The sequence below is a fragment of the Furipterus horrens genome, unplaced genomic scaffold (genome assembly GCF_987537825.1).
Source record: "Furipterus horrens unplaced genomic scaffold, mFurHor1.1.pri manual_scaffold_9, whole genome shotgun sequence".
NCBI lineage: Eukaryota > Metazoa > Chordata > Mammalia > Chiroptera > Furipteridae > Furipterus > Furipterus horrens.
Window position 1 is genome coordinate 44,852,660 of NW_028327179.1, and position 26,588 is coordinate 44,879,247.

The following is a 26,588-nucleotide window of genomic DNA, read 5'->3' on the forward strand; positions in this document are numbered from 1 at the left end:
CTAGGAATTTAATTGCTGGGTAATATAGTATGCTTATGTTCAAACTGAGCAGATAAAACCAAATTATTTTATAAAGTTATTATATTAATTTATCTTTCTTCTAGCAGTATATTGAAATTCTAGTTGTTCTATATCATTGCCTAATATTGGAAATAACCAAAAATCTAGGCAATCTAGTAGCTATACAGTGCTATCTCATTGTAATTTTAATTTGTATTCTCTAGATTACTGATTTTGAACACTTTCAAATGTTTTTTAGTCACTTGGATATCATCTCGGACAATTATTTTAAGATATTGCCCATTTTATTTAATTTACATTTCTCTCACTGATTTCAAGGCATTATTTTTACATTCTGAATATTATCCCTGTATAAGTTATCTAAGTTTACAAACCTTCTTTCATTATATGGCTTGCTTTTTCACACAATTAATGATGATATATAAATGAAAATTCCAATTCATTATTTCTTTCTTTATGTTTTTTCCCCCATTTAAGAAATCTTTACCTATCCTGAAGCCAAAAAGATAATGTTTTATATCAATATCTGTGGGGTTTGTTATATAGCTTTTCAATCTGTAATAGATCTGCCTTCCAGAAACACACAAATTTATATTTGTACCAACTGAAAGTAAGAGTATTTGTTACTCTGTACCCTTACCTATAGTTAATTTTCTTTTTCTTTATAAAACTGTTATGAAAAGTACTATATTCAGTAGCACCCCACTTTAAGAAAATTTATTTTTATGCATCTGATGTTTATAATACCATAACTGATATAGTCTGTCAGTTTTAAAATAGACATTATGACTTTAAAATCAGGGAAAAGTATTTTGTCAGCAGTGTTAATATTTTTAATTTATCTATTCAGCAAAAGTGTCAGAAGTTCTTGAATTGTCACCATTGCTAAAACTTAGTCTTGCTACTTCTCTGGTTTGAAATACTAGGTGGAAAAGCTATTTGTAAATTATACAAAATGAAGACTAAATAAACATCCCTATATAATTTTTTTATACAGAACAGTAACTGTAGAAGATTAAGCAATTATCCACTCATGGTAGAATTAGATAGACATACTTAAGGCTAAATTTAGAAACTTAGCTGAAAAATTATATTTTGTATGACATTCAAAAGCTGGATTGAAGAGGCAGTAAATCTCTTATGTTAAGAAACATGCTATAAAACATGATAAGGGGAACAGTGCCGATGTGAGTTTATGAGTGGTTTTATCATCTCCCCATGTAAAAGAGAGGGAGTTCCAGAGTTAGAAAAAGATAGAATTTCTTGATTTAGATACTACAACAAAAGATCACAAATAGACCCATTATGGATGGATAAAAATGAAAACATAGAATGAGAATGACTACCTATATAAATCATATGTAAGAAACACTAAATTAAAATAAGATAAAGGAGAGGGAGATGAGAAAAATGTTGAATTTGAAGAAAGTTTTGAACTTGGATTGTTTTACTTACACTTTCTAAATATTCTTAACAGAGAAATGGAAAGAGTAGAAATTCTTTGAAGAATAAAAAACATCAAAAACTATAGGGCTAAGAAGCTACTTTAAACTTATCTTAAAAAAAGACTATCCTCCCTCTGTCCCAAATGTATTAAGAAAAGAAATGTTTGGCTGTGCCCCATGAGCTGACTTTGAGTACTATTGTGTATCCACGGTATGGAGGCATGAAGGTAGTAAATTTATCATTTAATAAATAATAATTTTAATTGGTTGATTTAACACACCAGTGTGTGCTACATAGGAAAGGGGATTATTACTATTGTACTCTTTATAGATGGAGGATTTTAATCAAGAGAATGCATGACTCTCCTAATGTCAAAAATTACAGCTTCAAGTTCAGTTATGACTCTAAAAAGCAGGCAGAGTTCTAATGTAAATCCAAAGGAAAATGTTACTTGAAATGGTTTTATTTGTGTTAATTTTTATTCTGAATTCCAAATTAGAGCAAACTAGAAATATACAAGTTGAAATTTATTTAGGTATATATGCTTAACCATTGTTCAGAAATTATGTAGCAACTTCATAGACATGAGGGCTAGTTGCATGTTGAGCAATGAAAACAATATCAGGAAAGAAGCAAGAGCATGTTATAGATAAAATTTGGGAGATTTCAACTTACATAGGGGTAGAGGTAAAGGATATTTTTATAAATTTTAACATGGGAAAACACAATGCTAGGAAGGGTCTTTTCAACATTTAGTTCAAACCTTTTATTTACAGATGTGAAAACTGTGGCTGAGACATTATGCTCAAGAGGAAGAAGTTGGCTATAAGAAAGGGATTGCTGTTGTATTTCTGCTACTGACTCTCTGTCTAGAAAAGGCTTCCCACAATACCACCTTTCTGTTTGCAGTCTCAGGGACACTTCATGTCTGCTGCCTCAGAAGGCCACATATAGATTGCTCAGTATTAGAAGCCTTCCTCGCTAATTACAATGTTGGTTCACTGTCCTAAGTAGTCCACAATCAACATAAGGATGTCAGTTGAATTTGCTCATATTACTTTCAGAAAAGGAAAAAAAAAAACAAAAAAACAAACTAGTCTCTTCTGTTCGCCCTTCCCCTCCCCACAATTGGGTTGAAAATTGAAAACTTTGTCCAACAACTTACACGATCTTCATTGAACAAGTACAGTCTTCCAGTCTCTTTAAAGTTTTGGAAGTTTCTAAAATAAATAATATATTTTAAAATAAACATAAGTATATATTTATAATAAGGAAATAAATATACATTTACAAATACAAATATAAACCTCATAGTGCAAAAATTACATTTATATAATTAAAATACATCACAGTGGAGGTAAAATATTATATTAATAAAGGTAAGTCCTTATTTTTATTTCTCACAGAAGAAAATGTGAATTGGGAAAGACTTTGCAGAAATTATATTACTGGTTAAGCATTAAAAACATGGAAAAGTTAGCAAGGCAGGTAAGACAAGGACTAGTATGAACATAGCTGAGAAGTAGGAGGTAGTAAGATCTATTTAGACATTACAGGTGCAGCTGCACTGCAGGAGCATAAAGCTCAAGGAGGAAACATCAGGTGTTGGGGCTGAAGAAATAAGTAAAAGGTTGTGAAAGGCACTTCTTGGCATAATTGTAGGCATGGAAGTTTACTTGTAGTTGGGACATGTATAACCTGAGGGCATGGACTCTGCTCATTGAATATGGAGGGAGAATTGAATGAGTTCTAGAATACCAGTTACACCCTGAAGTTGCATAAGCATTTTAAGAATATGATCGTAAATATGATTTTTGAGTAAAAAAAAATCCATAACATTTGCTAGATTCTTAAAGTGCCCCATGGGTTCTAACAAGTACAGAACTATCTGTTTCGGAAATAGAAATTCACTGCATAGATTTAAAGTGTGACAGAAGTCTGTGTGTGTAAAAGACATGGTCGTGCTGAGTGTTTGGATAGAAGTTGACTGAGAAGCATGAAGCTGATGAGAGAATTCCACCTGACTTGTGGGGTAGGGTCAGAGTCTTTGTATCCCTAGCTCCCAGCACTCACACGAACTGCCCCATAGAGCCTATGTTTACACAACATTCCATAAGTGTTTGAGTAAAGGAAAAGACTGAAGGCAGGAAGAGCAGTTATCGATCTCATGCAATTATCCAGTCAGAGATAAGTGTCTAGAATTAAAGAGTGATAATTTGGAGGCAGAAGAAATTACATATTTCGACAGACATTTTAGAGATAAATCAGTAAGAGTCAGCAACTGATTGATTGCCTTTGAGGGAGGAAATAAGAATGATTTGCTGTTTTATAGGTTTGATGATGGATGCCAGCACCATTCTGTACCTCTCTTTAAGAGCAGTTATCTTATACTGTCTTGTATTATATTACTATAAACATACCATATATATTACATTACCATAAACATACCATGTCTACCCTGCAAGACTGTAGATTTCTAGAAGACATGTTTTATTTTTTTAATTTTTACAGTATTCTTGACAGCAGTTGGATTAGTGATGTCCAGCTAATACATGTTCAAAAAGCTCTAAAGATGTCAGAGAGTGCAGTCAAATTTCTAGTATCTTCAGAAATGATGAGCTTTCATCTCCCATTTTCAAACTTCCTGACAGTTTTTGCCTCACAATAGTTTTCTGTTTCTGGGAGGGAAGAGTAGGGATCCAGGAATCTCCTCTAGACTGGGAATAAGAAGCAGAAAGCATGGCTGCACTTTGTAAACAGTGAAGGGAGAGAAGTTGGACAGACAGGGTTTGGGAGCTCCTATTGGAGACTTAACAAGCGTAGTTTCTCACTGATCTGTTTTACATTTTGAATTTTGAGTTCATTTGGAAAGTTTTGCTCCTCAAGCAGAGAGGAAATTAAACTCTCTGACAAAGAGAAATATGTTTTCACAAACCAGATACAGAGATTTAGAGGGATATTTTCATGGTGGCTGTGTTATATATGTTGAATATCACTTCAGGGATGTGCTAAATAAACACATTACATTCACTTCTCAAAAAGATGGTCCATTGAAAGTTGGGTGGATCCCTGACAGTGTAGATAGATGGTACAATGAATTGGAAAGGACAGTGGTTCTAGAGCCAGAAAGACGTAATTTTAGTTTTTTCCCTTTGGCCAGTTTAAATTGTATGATCTTGATAAAGATGTCTGACCTCTCTGAGGAATATTACCATTAATTTTTGAAGATAGGAATAATGATAACAGCTAATATATTCTGAGCAAAATGATATTCTTGTAACTGCTCTAATTGCTTTAAGTTATTACTTTAGTTTACTTAACAACAAACCCATGAGGTAGATGATATTATCCCCATTTTATGAATTAGTAAACCAAGGCTCCAAAGAATTAAGTGACACTGCCAGGTAACAAAAGGAATAAGTGGCAAGTAGAGTCTTTACCCTGGTGCTCTGGCCCCAGAACCCACACTGTGAACCACTACAGACCTCATGGGACTATAATGAAGATAAATGATAATTTATGTAAAATTTAGAACATTTAATTAAATATCTTCATTAATGATATTAATATGACAATTGATCAGCTAAGCTTTTGCTGGGAGAACTGTTGGGTCTCAGTACAACTTATAATGTTTTTTTTTAAAGGAAAAGTTAGTTTTGAACCTCAAATTATTGACTTGCTTATTAATTTTTGGATCATACTTAGATATAAATTTGGGATCACCTGTACCAAAAATTGTAGAGAAAGCTTTTCTACATAAGTGTTATAGCTGTGTAGAGAGCTTCAGTCCCTCTTCCCTGTTTCCTTTTTTCTTTTTCTTTTTTTTTAATTTTTATTTTTGGTTTTTCAATTACAGTTGTTCCCTTTTCCCTCAATTTCTCTCCCCCACCCAGCCCACCCCCTCTCCCGCAATCATATCCCTCCCCGTTGTCCATGTCCATGAGTCATTTATACAGGTTCTTTGACTAAACCCTTCCCTTACTTATCCCCCTTCTCTCCCTCCCCCTTCCCCTCTATTGACTGCTATTCTGCTCTTTGTTCCATTTAGTTCCTTTGTTTGTGTTCTTTAGTTTCCTGTATTAGGTGATATCATATGGTATTTTTCTTTCTTTGCCTGGCTTATTTCACTAAGCATAATTCTCTCCAGTTCCATCCATGTTGTTGCAAATGGCAGGAGTTCCCTCTTTCTCTCTGCTGCATAGTATTCCATTGTGTAAATGTACCACAGCTTTTTGATCCACTCATCTACAGATGGGCACTTAGGTTGTTTCCAGCACTTAGCTATTGTAAACAGTGCTGCAATGAACATAGGGGTGCATAAGTTCTTTTGAACTGGTGTTTCAAGATTCTTCGGGTATAATCCTAGTAGTGGAGTTGCTGGTTCAAAAGGCAGTTCCATTTTTAATCTTTTGAGGTAATTCCATACTGTTCTCCATAGTGGCTGCACCAGTCTGCATTCCCACCAACAGTGCAGTAGGGTTCCCGTTTCTCCACATCCTCGCCAGCACTTGTTGTTTGTTGATTTGTTGATGATGGCCATTCTGACTGGTGTAAAATGGTATCTCATTGTGGTTTTTATTTGCATCTCCCTGATGGCTAATGATGTTGAGCATTTTTTCATGTGTCTATGGACCTTCTGTATGTCCTCTTCGGAGAAGTGTTTGTTCAGGTCCTTTGCCCATTTTTTAATTGGGTTGTTTGTTTTCTTGATGTTGAGTCGTATCAGCTCTTTATATATTTTAGAAATCAGTCCCCTGTCTGTAATGTCATTGACAAATATGTTTTCCCATATGGTTGGTTTCCTTTTCATCTTGCTGATGTTTGCTTTTGCTGAGCAGAAACTCTTTAGTTTGATGTAGTCCCATTTGTTTATTTTTTCCTTTATTTCTCTTGCTTTAGGAGATGTATCCGTGAAGAAATTCTTATGTGAGATATCTGATATTTTCTTGCCTATGTTTTCCTCTAGGACTTTTATGGTGTCACGGCTTACATTTAAGTCTTTGATCCATCTTGAGTTTATTCTCATGTGTGGTGTAAGTTGGTGGTCTAGTTTCATGTTTTTGCAGGTCCCTATCCAGTTCTCCCAGCACCATTTGTTAAAGAGGCTCTTCTCACTCCATTTTATGTTCCTTCCTCCTTTATCAAATATGAGTTGACCATAGAGGCCTGGGTTTATTTCTGGACTCTCTATTCTGTCCCACTGATCTATATGTCTGTTCTTATGCCAGTACCAGACTGTTTTGATCACAGTGGCTTTGTAGTATTGTTTGATATCTGGTGTTGTGATTCCTCCTGCTGTGTTCTTCTGTCTCAAGATTGCTTTTGCTATTCGGAGTCTTTTTTGGTTCCATATGAATTTATGGAGTATTTGTTCTAGGTCTGTGAAATATGTCATTGGTATTTTAATAAGGATTGCATTGAATTTGTAAATTGCTTTGGGTAGTATGGCCATTTTGGTGATGTTGATTCTTCCCATCCAAGAATATGTTATTTGCTTCCATTTATTTGTATCTTCCTTAATTTCTTTCTTCAATGTTATGTAATTTTCAGAGTACAGGTCTTTTATCTCTTTGGTTAAGTTTACTCCTAGGTACTTTATTTTTCTTGTTGCCATAGTAAATGGTATTTTCTTTTTTGTCTCTGTCTCTGATATTTTATTGTTGGTGTACAGAAATGCCTTAGATTTCTGTATATTTATTTTGTACCCTGCTATTTTGCCAAATTCACTTCTTATATCGAGTAGTCTTTTAGTGGAGTTTATAGGATTTTCTAGGTATACTATCATGTCATCTGCATATAATGATAGTTTTGCTTCTTCTTTCCCAATTTGCATGTCTCTTTGATGAAGAGAAACCAAAAGCAAATTCCTAACTAGAATCCTGTTATCTACTCTTCTGGTTTTAGGGCATAAAGTGGCTTGTTTGACTTAATCTTGCTAAGTCACTTGAATTATGTAATGTGAAATCCTCAAATAACACCATCTCAACTATCTACACCTGTCATTTTGCCTAATAAAATATGTTTGGCTTTTTTGAGATTCAAGGATTAATATGGCTATAAATCAATGGAATGAAACTTCCTTCCATGTTAAAAAGGCAACTGGGAGCTGTTAATAATCAGGTCAAACTTTGGGTTCTAATAGCTTGTTACTTCCTCTTTTAAGTGCAGTATATTTCCACCAAAAGATTTTACTTTTACCCTGAAATATTATAGAGGCAGTCTTGGCAATCAGTTACCTCATGGAGGCAATAGCATTTTGTAAAATAAATAAGCCTTGAGTTCATATTCTGCTATTCTCCTTGAAGAGCATGCAAGAATGATAAATATTATGTTTCCAGAGCAAGAGCAAAATATGAAACACTGATCCTCCCTTTTGAAAGATTGAGTGTTACTGTAGCCACTCCATCTTGAAATATCATGTGAAATTTGGAAACAAATAATTTCTCAACCTAGGATAACAAAAAAAAAAAAAAAGAAATGACTTGCATATACATTGAAAGCCGTTGTATATGCGTCTTGAGCTTTTTAAAGCTGCAGAAAACATGGTTGGATCCTTTGTGCTTATCTTCAAAAGAATCAAAGGGAAGCTCTAATACTATGTAGAGGCATACTCCCAATGACTGTTTAAATCTCCTCTCCAGCAGCTGAGCACTGCAGAGTCACTGACCTTGTATTTTAGACAATGTCAGGGGAGAGAGATACAAGAAAAAAGAACAAAAAGGGCTTCTGCATTGAACGCCTGACGAATGTGTTTAAAGTAAAATGAACATGTCTCCACTGTCCCCTACATTTCCCCAAACTTGTTTCTTTGTTTTGAAGCCAAATGCAATAACTAGGCTAAACAATGAGTCATGTTGACTTAAAAAATGTTTAGATAAAATAGCTGTCTCTTTAAGAAAACATCTCTGTATTTCTTTGTTCATAAAGCCTGGTTCTTCAGATTTGAGATTTTTATGGTATATAGTTTATTATATTTTTCCTGTGTGCAAATGAAAATGAGTTTGAGAATGTATTAAGCAAAAACAGAGTTCAAAAATTTTGGTTGGTGTGGGGAACAGGGTTAAATTCCAAATAGTCTGTCTTACTGAAAGTTGTGGGTGGTCTTCTATCATTCTGAAAGAATCTAGTGATCAAAAAATGTTGGCAATATATAGCTGTTTTTCAGTTGTGATAATTAGTATTTCTTTCCTTGTCTAGTTCAACATTTTGTTAGGTGCACTGCAACCAGACTCCTGTATGAGACTATATTTAAATCCTAAAGGCCTGTAGAGAAAGTTTGCACTGCCTGATTCTTGACTAAAGAGTAATTATACATTTTGTAACTGAGAGAATAGTGAATTGAGGCATTAGTGTTATCAGACTCTTACTTTTAATTGAACATATGATGAAGGAAAATGTTAAGTTGATTTTTCTCAAGGTTCTTGTCTATTCATATTTTTATACAGACATCCTATAGTTTAGTTATACAAATATTTTGGTCTACTTTGTTCCCTTATTAATGTATCACAAAATAATATCACCCCGGAGATTGTTTCGTTAGCAAAATTCTTTCTAACAAACTTCTAAGTGATATGCACTGTCTCATAATTTTTTCTTGGCACCTCAAGCAACTTTGGAAAAATTCAGCTACTTTGGTTATTATACAAGGAGTTTGCATTTTTGCATATGGCTTGTGTGATGTTCAGAAAGTTCACATTTTTGCGTGTTGGGTGACATTGTACTTATGCTTAGAAAAGATCACTCAAATCCTTTTCTTTATCAACTAAGAAACAAATCATCCTTGGATCTTCCACATAAGGATCTCTACACATGCTCTTTCCACTCCCTGGAAAATGCATGTATCTCTTTAGTAACTCATATTTATCCCTCAGCTTATGGGACACTTCCTCACAGAAGCTTTTTCTGACCTCTGACATAGAGCAGTTGCTCTTGTCTTAAACACTTATCCTGTCTTTTACAATACCCTGTACGTTGATTACTGTGATTATTAGTTTAATACAGTGGTTCAACTAATATTTGTTAAATATTGAAATAAGGCCAAGCAGTTCCTTCTGTTTAAGATTTCCCTATTATTTCCAGGAAAACTTAATCTTCCTCCTATAATGATCCCTTAATTTCCCAAGTCATCTTCTTGCGCTGCAGTTGTTTGTGTACCTCCATTCTAGATGGTCCACTCTGAGGAGAGAGACCAAGAATTTTCATCTTTTTACCTGGTCCCTGGCTCATATACTATCCATTAAATATTGAATGAGTAAACATATACCTCTCAAACAACATTTTAATTTTGTGTAGAGCCTGCTGTAGTATTTAAAATGTAAGCTTTATGTAGTATGAAGTGTCAGAAACCTTTATGGGGGAGAAATGGCACAAGAGGCTTACTCAGTACATGGTATTTTCTACAACTCTTGCTATAATCAAGTATACTGAGAAGTTTCCTTTGGAAGCCACAATGTATGCAAAGGAAGTTTTATTGGAGGCATGGAAAACCAACAAATAGTGTAATTGTGTGATAGACAAGTGTTAAATGCTGCTGTAAGAATTTTTCCAAGAAATGGTTTAGTATGGCCTCTTTGAAGTTCGGAGTGGGGGTGTGGAGTCTATTGTGCCCTGTGCTCCCAGATGCTGCCGGCATTATGCACCGTGGCAGCTTCAGCTCTTCACCCACTGCACACATGTCAGTCTGAGGTATTGTCGCCCTGGCTTTAAATTTCTGTGTCTTACCACCTATGGACTTTTAGTATTAATATTTCAAATGTTTTCTCCTAGCTTATTTTCTGTAAATAATTTTTAACTACTGCTTTCATATTGAATATTGCCTACTTTAAAACTTAACTGAGAAAATGTTTTTCATATCTTCAAATCTTTACATAAACAATTGTAATGACTGCATATATTATACTTAGTAGAATTACACAAATTTACACCATTCCATTCTCAAGTTTCAATGGTTATTATGTCTATCCTGTTTTTTTTTTTTTTGCCTTTCTGTTGTTATGTTTCTTCTTTTGTTTTGCTGAAAGTCTTGAAACCACTGTTTTCACCTTTGACACACTGTTTTTGATCACTTTGCCCCAAAGCAGCTTTTCCAGAAGGGTCAAGAGCTCTGGAAAGGAGAAGTCAGATGAAGTGTTTCCTCCTCTACAAGTTTATCTCCCTTCTTTACATGTCAAGTAGACACTCGGACACTGAGGCCTCCCTGACAGTAGGAATGCTCACCATGCTGTCCTCTATGGCTTAGCAATAGGTTCAGAGTTGACTCTGCTTCCCAGAAGTTACAAGACATTTTAACTATCCCCCAATTGTATATTCTTCACACCCTGAGATAGAATCCAACACCACTTCCCTCACAAGTTGCCAAATATTGGCAGCCAACGTCTCTGAAGTCTGCTTTCAGGTCTCCCAAGTGAGTTTAGAGGATGGGAAGTTAGAATTTATGATTGTCCAGTTTATTGAACCACACAAGACAAATAGAATAACTTTAGACATGGGGAAAAAAAGATTGGTTTTTGGTTTAGTTTCATTTTTTTTCCAGAAAAGACTCAGTTATATTACTGTGGTCATATTTCTGACATAGGTTTTTAAACAGACCCTTTCTTCCTGTCAGAGTTATATGAAGGATTATTTTAGCTTTACAGATATTCTGTAACAGTAGCTAATGCATGTAAAGTGTGAAAAAGGAATTATTTTCATGGACACTTTTATTGCTGCAAAGAACATTAGAAATCATTCTTGTTAATACATAATCTCATTTTTTCTTTCGTTTTGTAGATTTAAAATCTAAAGAAAGGATGGTGGGTAGAAAGGAGTGATTGCAGGAAGGGAGCAAACCAAGTCCTGTATCAACAAATGGTGAAGCTAAAACTTTATCTTCAGTTGGTTAATTCCAAAATAGCTCCCCCTTCATTCACTTTACCTTTTAATAGTAATAAAATATTATCGTGAATACCCCAGTGTTTGAAACTTGATAGCATTTTTGCTCATTTTATTGTCTCATGCTCATAATTTTTAATTCACCAAGATTTAAAAAATTATAAAATTCAATATAGCAGAAAAAAGGGTAGAATGTGAAAGAACAAAATCTTTATCTCATATTCAGAGACAGTTCAGTTGCAAAACTCTACAGAAGACAGAGTGGGTCTTAGCAAGTCAGGCAGTGGTACTCCCCACTGCCGAATGCGTGGCATTGTAGACCATCGTGAGCAATCTTCCACTTTCAGGTGGCCTTTCAGAGAAGAGAAAACCACAAAGGGAAACTGAACAAGTATCAGCTGACCTAAGAGCTGACCTCATCTAGAGGATCAAGGAAGTCTTGATGAAGCAGTCCAATTTAAATTACATTGAAGTTATGAGTGGAAGCTGGAAGGAAGCAGGAAGAATTCTCTCAGCAGGAGAAATCACATGCACAAAGGCCTTGAGGCAGAAATGAGGAAGGCATGTAGTTTGAAGATGTGGAAAGAAGACCAGAAGGGTGATAACACAAAGAAAATAAGCAAATATTCTAGCATTGACTGAGACTTTTTAATGAGGTTATCTCAATTCAAATCATGACAGGCCTTAAAGGCCATGTTAAGAACTTTGAATTTTGTTCTAAAAATAATGAAAAGCCATTCAAGGCAAGACAAGGGAGCTTAAAAGTAGAGTGATGATCTCACATCTAAACCCTGAATCTCTTGAGTGCAAAAGGGGCACTATTTGCTGGGGAAACAGCCACAAGCTGGACTGTCTGGAGCAGACCAGGATGAGAATGATCCTTCTTTTGAACTTCTGCTTATAGGCTAGTTTTTCCTCTGATGCAATGCCTGGCAGATACATTCTGTGTTCACTATTGCCTTTCCCTTGCCAGACTCACGAAATAAAACTTTCCCTTGTTCTTTCTTTCATCTGTTTAGTATTTGGCTTCCACTTAGCTGATCATACCCATCCATCAAAAAAACAGAAAAGTGGAACCTTTTACCATGTACATGAAGCTCTGCCTGGCTGTCTGATTTCACATCCATGTAGCCCTTCTCAGACTTGTTACAATGGTTTAGCGAAAACATCATCCCTGAGAATTTTAAATTGAAGCAGTTGGAGTAGTCTCCCTAGCCCCCCCCCACCTCACTCCCCAAACTGACAAAAATTTGAAAGTCTCAGACATTTTTTATGCTGCATTTGACACCGCATAGACTCATATGCAGGGAAAGAACATGGTAGAAACTCAGCAATTACGTAGATAAGTTGTCTGTCTGATTTGAAAAACAAGAGAGTATCCAACTGAGCTCACAGATTAAGAAACTCACCTTGCTCTGAACCCTGGCTCTACCCTCTTCCTGCTACTCATTACTGTGTGGTCTTTGTTACATTGTTCAAATTTGCTTAATTTTATTTTCTTTATGTGCAGAACAGGAATAATATTAAGGCCTAATACCAAAGCTTTGAATATATATTAAATAAAATCATTTTATAAAGTACCTAGAACAGTTACCTCTACTGGAAAAACCACAAATGGTAGCTATTTGGAAATATATATATATATATATATATATATATATATATATATATATATATATATATATATTTTTTTTTTTTTTTTATTTTTTGCAAATATGGTTTTAACAACATGCCTTCTGGGCTGTCTTTGCCTTAAGAATTAGGAGCTGTTGTTTCAGTCTCTTGAAGTTTCACTGCTCTTGTTTTTATCTGTCTGTTTGCCCTAAAAGGTCAGGTGAAGTTCAGTTTTTAACTCAGTTTGAAAATTGTGAGCCTCAGGGAGAGGATGGGTCATTTCAGCACACTCCACTTAAAATTCTTCTGAGATGAGACATCGAGGAGAGGAAATTATTCTGTGGGTAGCAGTATGCCTGAAATAAAAGATATTCTAAGGATTAATTTTGAAATCTGTAGATGCACATTCTGCCTGAGAGAGAGCTGAGGTTCACGTTGCACACTTCACGGGGGTCTGGGCAAGCAGATGCAGTCATGTGACACATAATGATGGAAGTTTCAGTCAAAGACAGACCATATGTCATGGTGTTCCCATAAGATTAAAATGGATTATAAACAAATGTTTGTGATATTGAAAGAAAAGGCTGAGTCCAACTATAGTATAGAATTTATTGCTAGCTCTGGGTGGTTTAAGTAGACAAAGAAGCTCAGCATGCTGTCCATCCACCTTACTGGCAGCTGGGGCAAGGAGTTGTCTGAGAAGGCAGAGAGGAGGCCGCGGAGGAGGGGTGACTGGGAGCCTGCACACAGGGACCCACACATGCACACACATGCACTCGTGCACATGCATCACATGCATACACACTCCTGTGCACAAAACCAGTTCTCTTCTTCCCTCTCTCCCTTCCCTCCTTTTCTATGCTTCCTCTCCTCCCCTTCTGTCTGGTGGTATTTCTCATCGTAAGCTTTACCTCTCGGAGTCTCTTTGGACCTCAGCTCTCCCTTTCTCTTCCCTTCTCTTCCTTTTCTGTCTCTCTTTCTCCCTCCCTCATGACACCTACTCTCCCTCCCAGGATGCCTGCATCCACAGCCCTCCCCTTGCTCCCTCAGTGTTTGTGACTGGGCTTGCACAGCTTGTACTATATCTTTTCTGTTTAGGTGTGCAAATGCTATCATAGTACAATTGTCTACAGTATTCAGTACAGTAACTTGTTGTACAGGTTTGTAGCCTAGGAGCAACAGGCTATACCATATAGTTTATGTGTGGAATAGGCTATACCATCTAGTTTGTGTAACCACTCCATGTTGTTCACACAATGACAGATTCGCCCCAAAACTCATTTCTCAGAGTGTATCTCCATCGTTAAGTGAAGCACAACTGTAACAGAATGTGAGATTTGGAATTGTCATAAGCTCTTGGTATCTTCATATTTGTGTCCTCTTATTTGAGCAAAGTGTCTAGCCTGCTGCAATAAGAGCTCAATGAATGTGTATTGAATACATAAATTTTAATAGCACATTTTGAACTTTAAATGTAATTAATGAGTTACCATTGCATGTTTTTCAAATAGAGAGACTGCTGGGAGTTGATTTTTAATCAAGTAATCTTTTATCTATTTTTCAAATTTATAAAAGGCCAAAGATAATTTAGTATTTAGAGCAAATGAGTTTCCCTTCTCAGTAGTTTGAGATACATATTATTCATAAAAGAGAACCTAAAGCTCTTCACCCTCCTTCATCAAGATCACATTTCTGAGCAAATAAATGAGTTCTTTTGACTGAAGTCACCTCAAACATTAAGATCTTTGGCTGATTTAACAGAGAACAAAGGTTAATTCTTAATGTGGTTAGGGATAAAGAGTGATTTACAGACAACATATATTACTATATAGTAAACTATGTTGTAATTACTATAGCAATATACTGACTCTTTTCAATTGGGCCCCAAAGCTTATATTGCTAGGGTTTATATTTTTGGGAAATGTATAGTTCTCCCAGCCTTGGTTAAGTTATCAAGGCTCACAATAATTTCTATCACAAGGAAAAGTCCACATTAATACATGAATTTCAGGTAATCAAAGTGAGCTGCAGATTTTTCCTCAGAGGAACATTGGCATGGAAGGCATTCCAGTAATTTTCCATCATAGAAGTCTAAATCATGTAGATTTCAGGATAGACGCATGCGGTATTTTTTTAATAATGTTTACCGGGAGATTTTCCCAGGGACTTGGAGACCTACACTGCCCTTTTGAGGCCACTACGTTTTCTAATACCACATACTCTCAGCCAAAGTTCCTTTCGATCAGTTGAGCATGTCCTGAGAAACAGTGCAACTAGTCGTACTTCCAATGCTATAAAAAGACGGCATCCTTACTAAGACTTAAAGAGCTGCAGGACAGCACCACTCTTCCCTTGCTTATGTGAGAACCCAGTAATTGTGATTTCCTTCTCTCACTGTAGCCACATCACTAAGTCAGTCACTTTCTCTCACTGTGGCCACATCATTGCATCGTTCATTGACTTAAGTTGGATCGACATTAAACCAAAATGATGGATTTTTTAGTCATTCTTTTTATAGATAACAATTCTCAATGCTTTGAACTCACCTCTTTATTCTTAAAAAAAATGTTTTGCTTTTCTTTCCCCAGGCCCCAAAGTCCAATTATGGCTAACTAACAGCAATTTAAATAGCATTTTAACTAAATAGTCTTGGCTTCTAGGCTTCCAACAGGGGCACTTCTAAAGTAAATCTTCCTTGGTTAACAGCTGTCAACTGTCAATGAGCTAAAGGTAATTAAATTTGAAGATAGCTTTATGGCTCAGAAAATAGATAAAAATCCTTGGACCAGAAAGGTCTTAAGTTAATGCAGTTATTGCTCCCTGTGGTATTTGAATTAATGCAAGAAATTGATTATTTTCTAATGAAACAGATAAAGAGAAAACCTCAATTGTTTGTTACTTGCAAGTAAAATTCAGTTGAAGTTCTTTTCCCTGCTAAGATCACACTCTTGGTTTCATTTCATTATAGATTAGAAAGAAAAGGGGGAAAAAAAGGAAAAAAAATATTAAAAAAAAATACCCAAACTAAACAAATCATGGTAGAATGGGTGAGAAGATGGTAATTAGGGGCTGTGAACATCCAGAGATACATCAGTTAGTAAGGATTTCAACAAGAGAAAATGAAAATCTCAATTCAGGATTTCTAAGAAATGCAAGGATTTTTAAAAAATCTTACATAATAGTAGTCCAGTTGTAGAGCATTTCCAGGGTTAGTTCACATAGTAAATGATTTCTTAAAGAATTGAGCTTTTTTCTAAATTTCTGCAAGCGATCTTCTTGGTAGCTGCAACTGGTATGAGTATAATATGCTCACATACCAATATCCAGAGGCATAAAAAATAAACACCTCTTTTTTTTTCTGTGCCACTTTGTAAAACCCAAGAAACATTTCCTATACCCTTGCAAAAGGCTTCTTTTTAAATCTTATTGACCATAATTAGTCACAAGGCCACAGTTAAACCATTCACTGGCTGGGGGGCATAGACCAGCTCTGCCAACAAGGAAGAAAAGAAAAATATTGTTACACAAAGGATCAGCAGTGTCTCTTGCTGAAAGGAACACACATTGATCCTCTACTGTGTGCTGGTGGACCATCTTTTGAGACATCTTTTAATATAACCAATTTATAGATGAGGAAATTAAAACTGGGAAAAGTGAAGTACCTTTCTTAAAATAGCATGCTTAGTAAGTGATGAAGCTGGGATTTCAACTCAAAATTGTCTGACTCAAATCTGTAATCTCTCCACAATATCACATCATTGTCTCTACATCATGACTCACTTTCAGGTCTACTGTTTTTGGATCTAACAATCAACGTAACTCTGTGCTTTGCTTTTGCACTTCAGATTTACTCTTCTGAGCTCTACTTACTCTCAGAGCTTCATCTAATTTATGAGAAGAATTGGAAATCTGTACCTGCAGATTTGATATTTCAAATGGCAAATTGGCTGTCTAATTTTACATGTTCATAGGACAGGTCTGCTTTGATTTATACTATCAACACTCACGTAACCTCTCTACGAAAGAAATTTTGAATCCCCCAAATGTAGTAAAGTCAAGTTCATTTATTTCTTCTCCTTTTTTGTTTACAACTTTGGGGGTAGGCATTTATATCTTCCACTTATGCCCAAACCAACTTCATATAAAATCATTTCTAATACGTTTAAGTGTTCCTCACATCAACTCTTTCTTTTCACTTCTAGCATATCAGGTCTTTATCAATATCATATCTGGAACAACATCTCTTAGTTTTTCATTCTCACATACTCTAAAATTGTTCTGCATGCTAAAAAAAATTACTTCCTTTAAAAATGAATTTTATTTTACTCTCTTGCTCACATAATTTGAGTAGGTTTTATACATGTGAAATAAATGGAATATTAACTATATTAATAAATGTAAATCATAAAATTTAGCTCTCCATATTTTCTCCCTGTGTAAGAAATTGTTCTTCTTATTTTGCTGGCAGAAGCTTGATGTCTTATCCCAAGACATAATAATAGGTAACCTATGTCATTCAAGGACAGGCACTCTTGAAAGCATTTGATGTATATTAACAATTATATCTCACAACACCTCTATAATGTAGGTATTATTATTTCCTGACTTTACTAATGAAGACATTGAAGTACAGAGAGGTAAAGGCACTTGCCAAATACATACAGAAATGAAATGGCAGAGCCAGGATTCTGACTGCAGCAGTGGGTCCACAGAGCCTGTGAACTCAGTCACGTTTGACTTCTTTAATCTATGTATTTTACTGGAGAGTTATTTACTGGAGACGTGTTTACTGAATATCTACTCTGTACCATAAGCTATAATTTATCTGATGCTTTACAGAAAAATTACACAACCATGAATCTGCTCCATAGGATGAAAAGCAAGTTCTTAAAAATACCCTGTATTTTAGGCAACGTGAAGGAAGCCTGTGACTTATCTAGCCTTTGAGGGACATTTATTAGATTCTACATTCACTCTCGTGTTCTGAGCTCTTGGATTTCTTTCCTATTTCAGTAATAACCTCTGGCTTAGCAGAGGCTGGCATTTTTCCTGATAACATCCCACCACACTCTTGCTCTCCTCCTGAAGGAAGCTTTTCCAGTTTCTGGGCCAGTGGCATGAACATTGCCAGTCGTATCGCCTGTCTATGACACCCAGCGAGGCTCAGCAACTAGGGTGGCACGGCTGCACGGTGCTCCACATCTCAGAACCCCTACATCCAAAGCTCTGTGGTCCAGTCTCTTGTTTAAATGATCTTTTAAAGTCTTTTGTTCTTGTATCCTTTGGTGATTGACTTCTCAAGATTCTTCTGAAATATTTTTCTAGTTTCTTAATAGATCTTTTCACATAAAGAGTTAAGTACTGTCATATGGAAAGAATATTAGAGCCTATGTTTTAAGGTCACGTGTTACTAACTTTAAGGATCTAGATTCTTAAGTTGAAAAGAAAAAAGAAAAGTAGGAAAATATCTAAATTCATATCTCCTTATAAGAAATGAATCAAACTTGATAATACTAATAGTAGCAATTACTTTGTTGAACACTTTCTTTACCAATCATTTCAAATGTTCACATGTATTAAATCAATTAATTTTTATGAAATATCTTGGTAGAAGGTACTTATTGTTGTTTTTTTTTTAATGAGGAAATTATGGCACAGAGAAGTTAAGTAACTTGTTCAATGTCACAGGAAGTTAGACTCCACAGCCTGGCTTCATAATCACTATGTTACTCCCATAGCATTTTCAGATTATTGTTTAGATATAAAACTATTTGAAGGTTATTATGACTGACATTCTGAAGTAGTATGCTTAGAAAATAAGTTAAATAAGTTCATATATAAGATGTGGCCCAAGTGCTCACAGAATGTAATTCATGGCTTCCCACAAGAATTCTTACAATTTCCAGTTTTGGTTTAAGTCAAATCACAGCCTTATCAGAGTTTCTGGAAATGTAGTTGTGATTCAATGACTAAAAATTAAGAAGTAGTTCATCATTGAAACAGTAATCCCAGAAAGCAGCCTCTTGTAGAGTTTTTCATTCTCTTAAGATCATAATCTAAAGAAAGCCTACTTGATTGGAAAAGTCTTAAGTTGTGCAAAAGAGCATTTTGACTGGGAAGAAAATTGAATCTTCTATAATTGCTATTGATTATTTTCTTTTCCTCATGCATTTATTATCTTCAAAGTTGAGGTATACAGGCACATATTTAATGCAAAAGAAGTTAAATAAACATGAGTCACTGATCACTGACAAACTGAAATCCAAAATTTCAGAACATCTGACAATTCATTATTTTTCTTTCTAATATATACATAAAAATTTAAATGACATTGCCTTCTGAATGGGGTGTAATGGGAAAAAAATAGGTTTTATTTTAACTAATTTAAAGAAAAATATATTAAACTGATTAGAAGTATGGTTGAGGAAGTAAGGTAAATATTTAGCGTAGATAATAATCCTAAAATGATGTGCTGAGTCCAGCAATAAAACGTTAAGACAGGCTAGGACAACAATCACACTGCCATTGTTTATTTGTTTGTTTGTTGGGCTTTTTTATTTAATCTGCTAACTTGCTATATTTTTTTTTGGTTAATTTGTTTTAACTAGTCTTGAGTTGATGACAGCCAAAAGTAAACCTGAATTAAGATTCTTGCAAGATGTGAATAATTTTGTAATCAAATATCCTCACTATAAACTTTAACACTGAACTTATTGATTTATGTTTTACTTCAGAGACATTAAATAAAAATATACACTGACACAACACTATTTTTAAATTAATTATTTTAAAAGGAAAATACATCTTTCCTTTTTTGGCAAATATTTCTGTAAGATAAATTTTATTAAAATAATAGAATCATAGAACCAAGATACAGTGCTCTATTTTTATTGTGTTGTTCACTATTTCAGAGCTTCGAGAAACCAAGACCTCTGAATACTTCAGCCTGTCCCACCACTTTTTAGACTATAGGATATTATTAATGGATGAAGATCAGGACCGGATATACGTGGGCAGCAAAGATCACATTCTTTCCTTGAATATTAACAACATAAGTCAAGAAGCTCTGAGTGTAAGTTTATCACTTTCATGAGGGCAAAGTTGACCTCCCTACATGCTTTTTTCTTTAAAATTTTCAAATACAATGAAAAATTATGTATTTCATTAGAACAATAAAACATACTAGTTGCATGCTAATAAACAATTGGAAGTTAGTACTTATTTAATGGACTGAAAATATAAGCAATTCAATTCTCTTTGTGTAGTTTCATAGTTTTTAGCAATCTAAAACCTGAAGCTAAATGACAACACACTTCCTGTGCACATGCATAGTGGAAGAAAGAAAGAGAAGTATGGAGTATGGCATGAAAAAAATGGTCAGATTAAATGAAGACCTGTCTTGTCATCTGATGTAATCCAAGAAGGCCTTGGAAGGAACACAATTATTAAATGTACTCTTCTTTGAAAAAATGTGACCCTTATTTATCATTCTGTTTCACAATAAGGAAATAAATTGAGCTTCACTGGAGTAAAGAAATAAAAGTAGATTAATTATAAATTTATTACAAGGATATTTCTGAACTTGTTATTTTAAGGGTGGTCAATGGACAAGTAAAGAAAAGAATTATCACCACCGGACCTGGCCCAAGGCTACTATGACTTGGAATGCTAGTACAGTATTTCAGAGCAGGGTCTCTTGGATTTTATCCCAGTTATTTTAACTGTTCATACACCTAGGGGCCCATTTTAAGTAAATCTACCAGTCTGGCTGTGTGGTTTACTCAAAATAATATTAAACTGAGATTGCAATTTAAATGTAAATTCATTGTGATATAAGCAGTTGAGAGAAGTGTGCTATAAATCACAAGGGGGGAATATACATTACATTGTGCATATTAATAATGACCTCATTTTTAAAATGTTAACCCATTGAAAGGCTTTTGTTAAAAGAAAAATTGATGGAAGGAACAAAAACATATGTTTGAGAATAAAATAATAAAATCTTTATTAATTTGTTTATAAAATGAAAAAAGATAGTATATTGAAATGTAAATATAGAAATACCTCTTAAAACCTGTTAGCATAAAGTAAATGAAGAACACTGAGCTGTCATATACTCTGTGAGATTTATACAGTCTTTATTTTTCTTTCTGAGCAGGTTTTCTGGCCAGCATCTACAATCAAAGTTGAAGAGTGCAAAATGGCTGGCAAAGATCCCACAGTGAGTGATTTAAAAAATGAAACCCCAAAACTTAAATATTTGGTCTTCAAATCCATACACCTTGAGTGCAGCCAAGAGTGAGACAACGGGTGTTGGTGTTTTAAGTCCTCTGCTAGACACATGGTAAAAAATGTAAATACAAAAAGATTGGGACTCTTAAACACTGTAATTTAGGAATTCCTGACTGGGTAAAAATTTCCTGAGTTACTTTCATTATTGTACCCTGACACTTTTCATGATGGATTTCAGTAATAAACCATGTTCCAAGTGGATCCGACCTGTGGAATTCTCAGCAGGCTGCTGAAATGATAATGCAAGAATCTGGATCGACTCCCAGATACCATGTGGGCTTTTCCAAAGAAAGATTCTCAGCAAAAGGGTTATGGTTAGCCAGCACATTTCGGAGGCATAAATCACCAGTGATGACTGGTATCTTTGTTAATTAAAAATAACCATAGAAACAAAAATTGAGGCAGGTATAATTATCAATAAATTTTCAGTGTGCAACACTTGTACAAATTGTGTTCCTTTAGGTAGGATTTCATATAGAGTCAAGGAATAAATCTATATTGATTTATACTAACGAATTGCTAAAACCAGCAGAGTATTCTTGAATATTATAAAAGAAATACGTGGAGCAGATCTTTAATTTGCATGAGTCATTGCATGTTTATAATGAAGCATATATGTCATTTCACCTCCTTATCTCAAATCAGGAAAAAAATTACATGATGAGTCCAAGTACCAAAATCACTCATATAATTTGGTAAAGAACTGTCTTTATTCATTCATCTTTCAATTATTCATTCAATAAATATTGATTGAGCACCTGTTCTGCATCTGGCATAGGAGTAGTTGCTAGAGATACAATTTTGTGCCAAAATAGACATATTTGGTTTTCATCAACTTTATTATCTTGTTGGAGAAGTCAACATTAATCTGACAAGCATGGAAATAGATGCAATGCTGTTATGAGATTCATATGGTGATTGGGTAGCAAAACTAGTAAATGTACAAACACACACTCACACACACACACTCAGGACTGAGATCATAACAAATAACAGCCTCAACTTAGTGTTGACTAAACACTTACCATTAAAAGTATAAAGATAAGAAATGCTGATTTCAGAAGAGAAGGCTGTGTGCTGAGCCTTGAATAAATTTCAGAGATTCATCAGATCGGTTCAAACAAAGAAAAAAATTAATCCTTGTGGAATGAGAAAGTGTGGAAAAGAAATTTTTATTTTCATTGACTCTTAACAGTCTCAAGTTTAAGGTTTTGAAAAGGTCAGGCTCAGTGAAGGGCCACAGAGGATTCTGGAGTACTGAATCTCCAGATCTCACTGAAGGGTGTTCTTGGCAAGAGAGCTCACCAGGAGTGACTCAGCAATGGGTCTCACTTTTTCAGCTTCAAAAGTCACCTTTTAAGAGAAACTTGAAAATGGGCAGATGGAGCTTGTAGCATATTTGCTACCCACAGGATCTTTTGGACCACTATCTGGAGGGAGAAATCCAGAAAAATGTAGAATAACCATTTAAAAGAATATTACTATTGCTTTCTAGGAAGCCAATAGTAGAATGAAGTATAATTCTGTGGTGTATGCTTTTTTGTCCCCTGAAGTTATTATTTCAATAATTGTGCATGCATTAGTTTCTTTCATTCTCTAATGTAGAGATTTTCCCCACTGATATGTATCTGATCATGACTTGCTTTTTACCACAATAATATCCTGTGGCATAATTACTGGATTTAATTGTCCTTTGTTCAAAAATATTTTTATTTCCCATTTATGCAGTCAGAATATGTAGGATTTGGATATCTTTATACATTCTTGTTTCAAAACTTCCTGTTGGTTTTCTAAAGTATGTTAGCCAAGTCTTTAGATTTCTTTCTCCCTTTGGCAAAATAGAAATGTTTTGTCATTTGCTTTCCTATAATTAAAAGCCATTAGGTAAAATCTTCAAAATCTGCTTATGTTTTCTCATAGTTTCATCATACTGTAATACCATTCACAGATATCTTTAAATTCTGCTCTATGACCAATTAGTATACACAACATAAGTAACTGGTGGAGGGTTCTGTTCTAGTACAGCCAAAATTGTTGGGCGTTGGGAGATAACAATCAAACTAATTCTTTCAAATAAATGTTTTGTCTATGCAAGAGAAGAGAATTTTTGATGTATCCATCTCACGTTATACCTGTAAGATACCTGTAAAGAAGTGTCCTTTAATCAGGCCTGGGGGAAAAAGGGCAGTGGTAGAAAAATGATGGTAAATAAGTCTTTAAGAAGATCTGCAAAACAGTGTGTTTTCATTATACTTTTCAATGAAACCAACTATTAAAGAATTTTTAAACTTTGTTGGAATAAATATCTAATTGCTTCATATTTCATCTTTTTTAAATGTGGAAAATGAATATTTAATTGGCACAGATTAGTTATTGTGAAGAAACCAGAGCTAAGTATGGAATCCTATTTTTAAGAGTCTTTACAACATACTGATGAGACATGTGTGCAATAATGATCAAATAATAATAGTTACAAGATAGACATTATTGTCATCACCAACATTTTCAAGATAAGGAAGCTGAATCACTAAGAGAATGAGGAACTTACCAAAAGCTGCAGAACTAGCAAGTGGGAGGCCACTGTCTGACTCAGACACATGTGGCTCTAGATCCTGCACCTTTAGCCAACAAAACATGTCACTCACTAGGAAGAGTAGGTAAATGCTAAGGGTACACTCAAAAGATGAAGAAAAACACATTGCAGCAGGGATGTTTAGGAAAGACAGGATAGATGTGGTGGTAACTCTGTTGTCTTATGTTAACCTGTCCCTTTATTTTATTTCAATGATACTGATACCCCTTTTCAGCCTTTGGTACAGGCTACATGTAGGTCTATTCTTGTTTAGTTAACTTCTCATCATTTCAGCCTGGGAATCATCTAATCATCCTTTCAAGAAACAGTACAGATGTTACATTTCTTGAGAATCTTCTCTCCCCACCTGGGCCTGGGCTAGCTGCCCCTCCCTACCTGCACACCTGAAACATGCTAGCACTTTTTTCTCTGCATGTTTATTTTTAACTCTCCCCTCATGATTGGAAATACGTTGTAGTAAGTGTCATTATTCCAAGAGCCCAGATCTGGATCGAGCTACTTCATAAAATTTAAACAAGATCTGAAAAAATAGAGATGGAAGCAAGCATGGGAATTTTTTTCAAGTGATTGCTAGAAGTTTGTGGATCCACACAGTGAATAGTGAGTTTATGTATGTCCTTAGATTAATAACATTTATTTTAAATTGTGTTGCACATATTTTAGAAGTACATTTTGATTAAATTAAACAACTTCGCTTTTAAGTATTATAATAATTGTCTACTAAGCAAAATTAATGACAATTCAAGTTCATACTGCTGTAAGCAATTAAAAGGAAGAATAAAATCTGTAATCAAACATCCCTTATTCCATGAGATTTTTTGCTTACATCAAATTTTAAAGTTATTAAAGAACAATTGATTATTAGAAAATAATTCATTATAATTTAAAATTTGACACCAGGTAATAATATATCATAATGCTACAATAACCTAATGTTTTTAAAGAAAATAAATAATCATGGTGGGAAAATAGCTAATTTTTTTTTTTTGCCTCAGCTAAAGAGAGTGTAACCTATCTCTTATTTCCCTTTCTGCCCTATGTATGCACATTCTTACATGCTCCATTTATTTCTAAATGTTAATATTTTACTCATTCTAAATAAATTGAACCAAACAATAGCACATTCTGTCAAACATATCCAATGAGATAGGGCATAATGATTTGCTAAGTAAATACTGTAAAAGTTCCTTGAAAATTAAGCAGGATTACATATATTTAGACATACATGAATTACATGCACATAATGTCAAACTTGATTTATTAATTGTAGAGTATTTATTTCCTTATTTCTGTGACCAGAGGATCCCAAACTACTGGAAAATATGTTTTCTTTAGTAATACACTTACACATACTATTGCATAGTATGGACCATGAAGAGATACTATTTTTAAAGCCCTATTCACCTGTGTTCCAGGATGTATTTTTGAAACATTTATTTTTAAATTATATAAATAATACATGTTCAATATAGAAATCTTCAAAGGCCTAGAAAGGCATGTGGCAAGCAACAGAAAGCAATCTTATGAGCTCTTTTACCCTGGAGACTTAACCTCTCTGTGCTTTTAGTCTTCTTATCTGTGTAATAGGCATATTCATAGTATATACGTTATTGGGTTATTAAGAGGATTAATGAATTAATATTTACAGAGAGCTTAGAACAGTACATAGCACACAGTAAATGCTATAATACTTTTAATAAAATAAATTACACCATCCAAACATAATAACTTAAAAATTGGGGATATATTATTCCAGCATTTTATTACATGACATATATAGTATTAAATACAATGTTATATTCTGCTTAATGTTAGCATCCTGGTATTTCATTTAGCATTATATCAAGAAATGCTTTCAAAATAGAGTTGCACAATGAAAAGAAAACGTTCATGGTACTGAATTTCACTGCAGTCTCATTACCCGAACCTTTCATGGATGTCAACTATGGTCAGGGCCTATATTGAGCTCTCTGCAGATCAGATGCCCTATTCACTTCACAGGTTTGTATTGACAACTGAAACTCGAAATGCATATGAGATAATCTAATATCTAACCCAGTATGTATTTATTATGTGCCAGACACTATTCCAAGTGCTTGAAAGTAGGTTTACAGTTGTGAGTACGCAAAAACAGTTTATTCTTGTATTATCATTTATTAATTATTGTATTCAGAGAAGGAAAACTCTGACTCCAAAAAAACCTCCGCTGCCTTGCGGCATACCTCTTCAGGGGAAAGGCTAAGGGAGTAAACCCCGACAGAAAATCCGGAGCCGGAGTCCCTAAGGCGGTTTGACGTTGTAGTCAACACCGGCAACTCCTGCGGCGCACCTGAAGCCAAGCTGTATTGACTCCGTCTTTCCCTTGGACCCTTCAGCTGCGAAGAGAGGGGGGGTCTGCTGCATGGGCAACAGCAGACCCTCCATATCACCCTGCCCAGGCTCTGTAGCTTCAGCTTCACTGGAGAGGACACTCCAGCGTCATCGCAAGATGTCGATTCAACATGGGAGGAGACAGATACCGTGTCACTCCCAAGTCAGACTGCACAGCCATTCTCGGCGGTGCAGATAGACTCTTAAGAAGCTACACCATCGTCTCTCGAGACGGACGGCTGCCGACGACGAATTATTGTATTATCTTCCATATGAACAAATGTTAACCTAAATTTGCTCTACCCTGTATTGCTTACAACAAATATTTTCATCACCATTCACAGATTAAATAATTGAAGCACAGAGAAATTAAATGTTTCAA

The 26,588-nt window shown here is 34.9% G+C and overlaps 1 protein-coding gene across 2 annotated transcripts in view; it reads left to right on the plus strand.

Moving 5' to 3' along the window:
• SEMA3C (semaphorin 3C) overlaps positions 1–26,588 on the plus strand; it is a 177,422-nt gene that overhangs the window by 65,529 nt on the left and 85,305 nt on the right. For both annotated transcript variants that reach the window (XM_090287286.1, XM_090287287.1), the window contains exons 3-4: positions 19,863–20,023; positions 21,110–21,172. In XM_090287286.1, the coding sequence (XP_090143412.1) occupies positions 19,863–20,023; positions 21,110–21,172 (224 nt within the window). The remainder of the gene's footprint in view (positions 1–19,862; positions 20,024–21,109; positions 21,173–26,588) is intronic.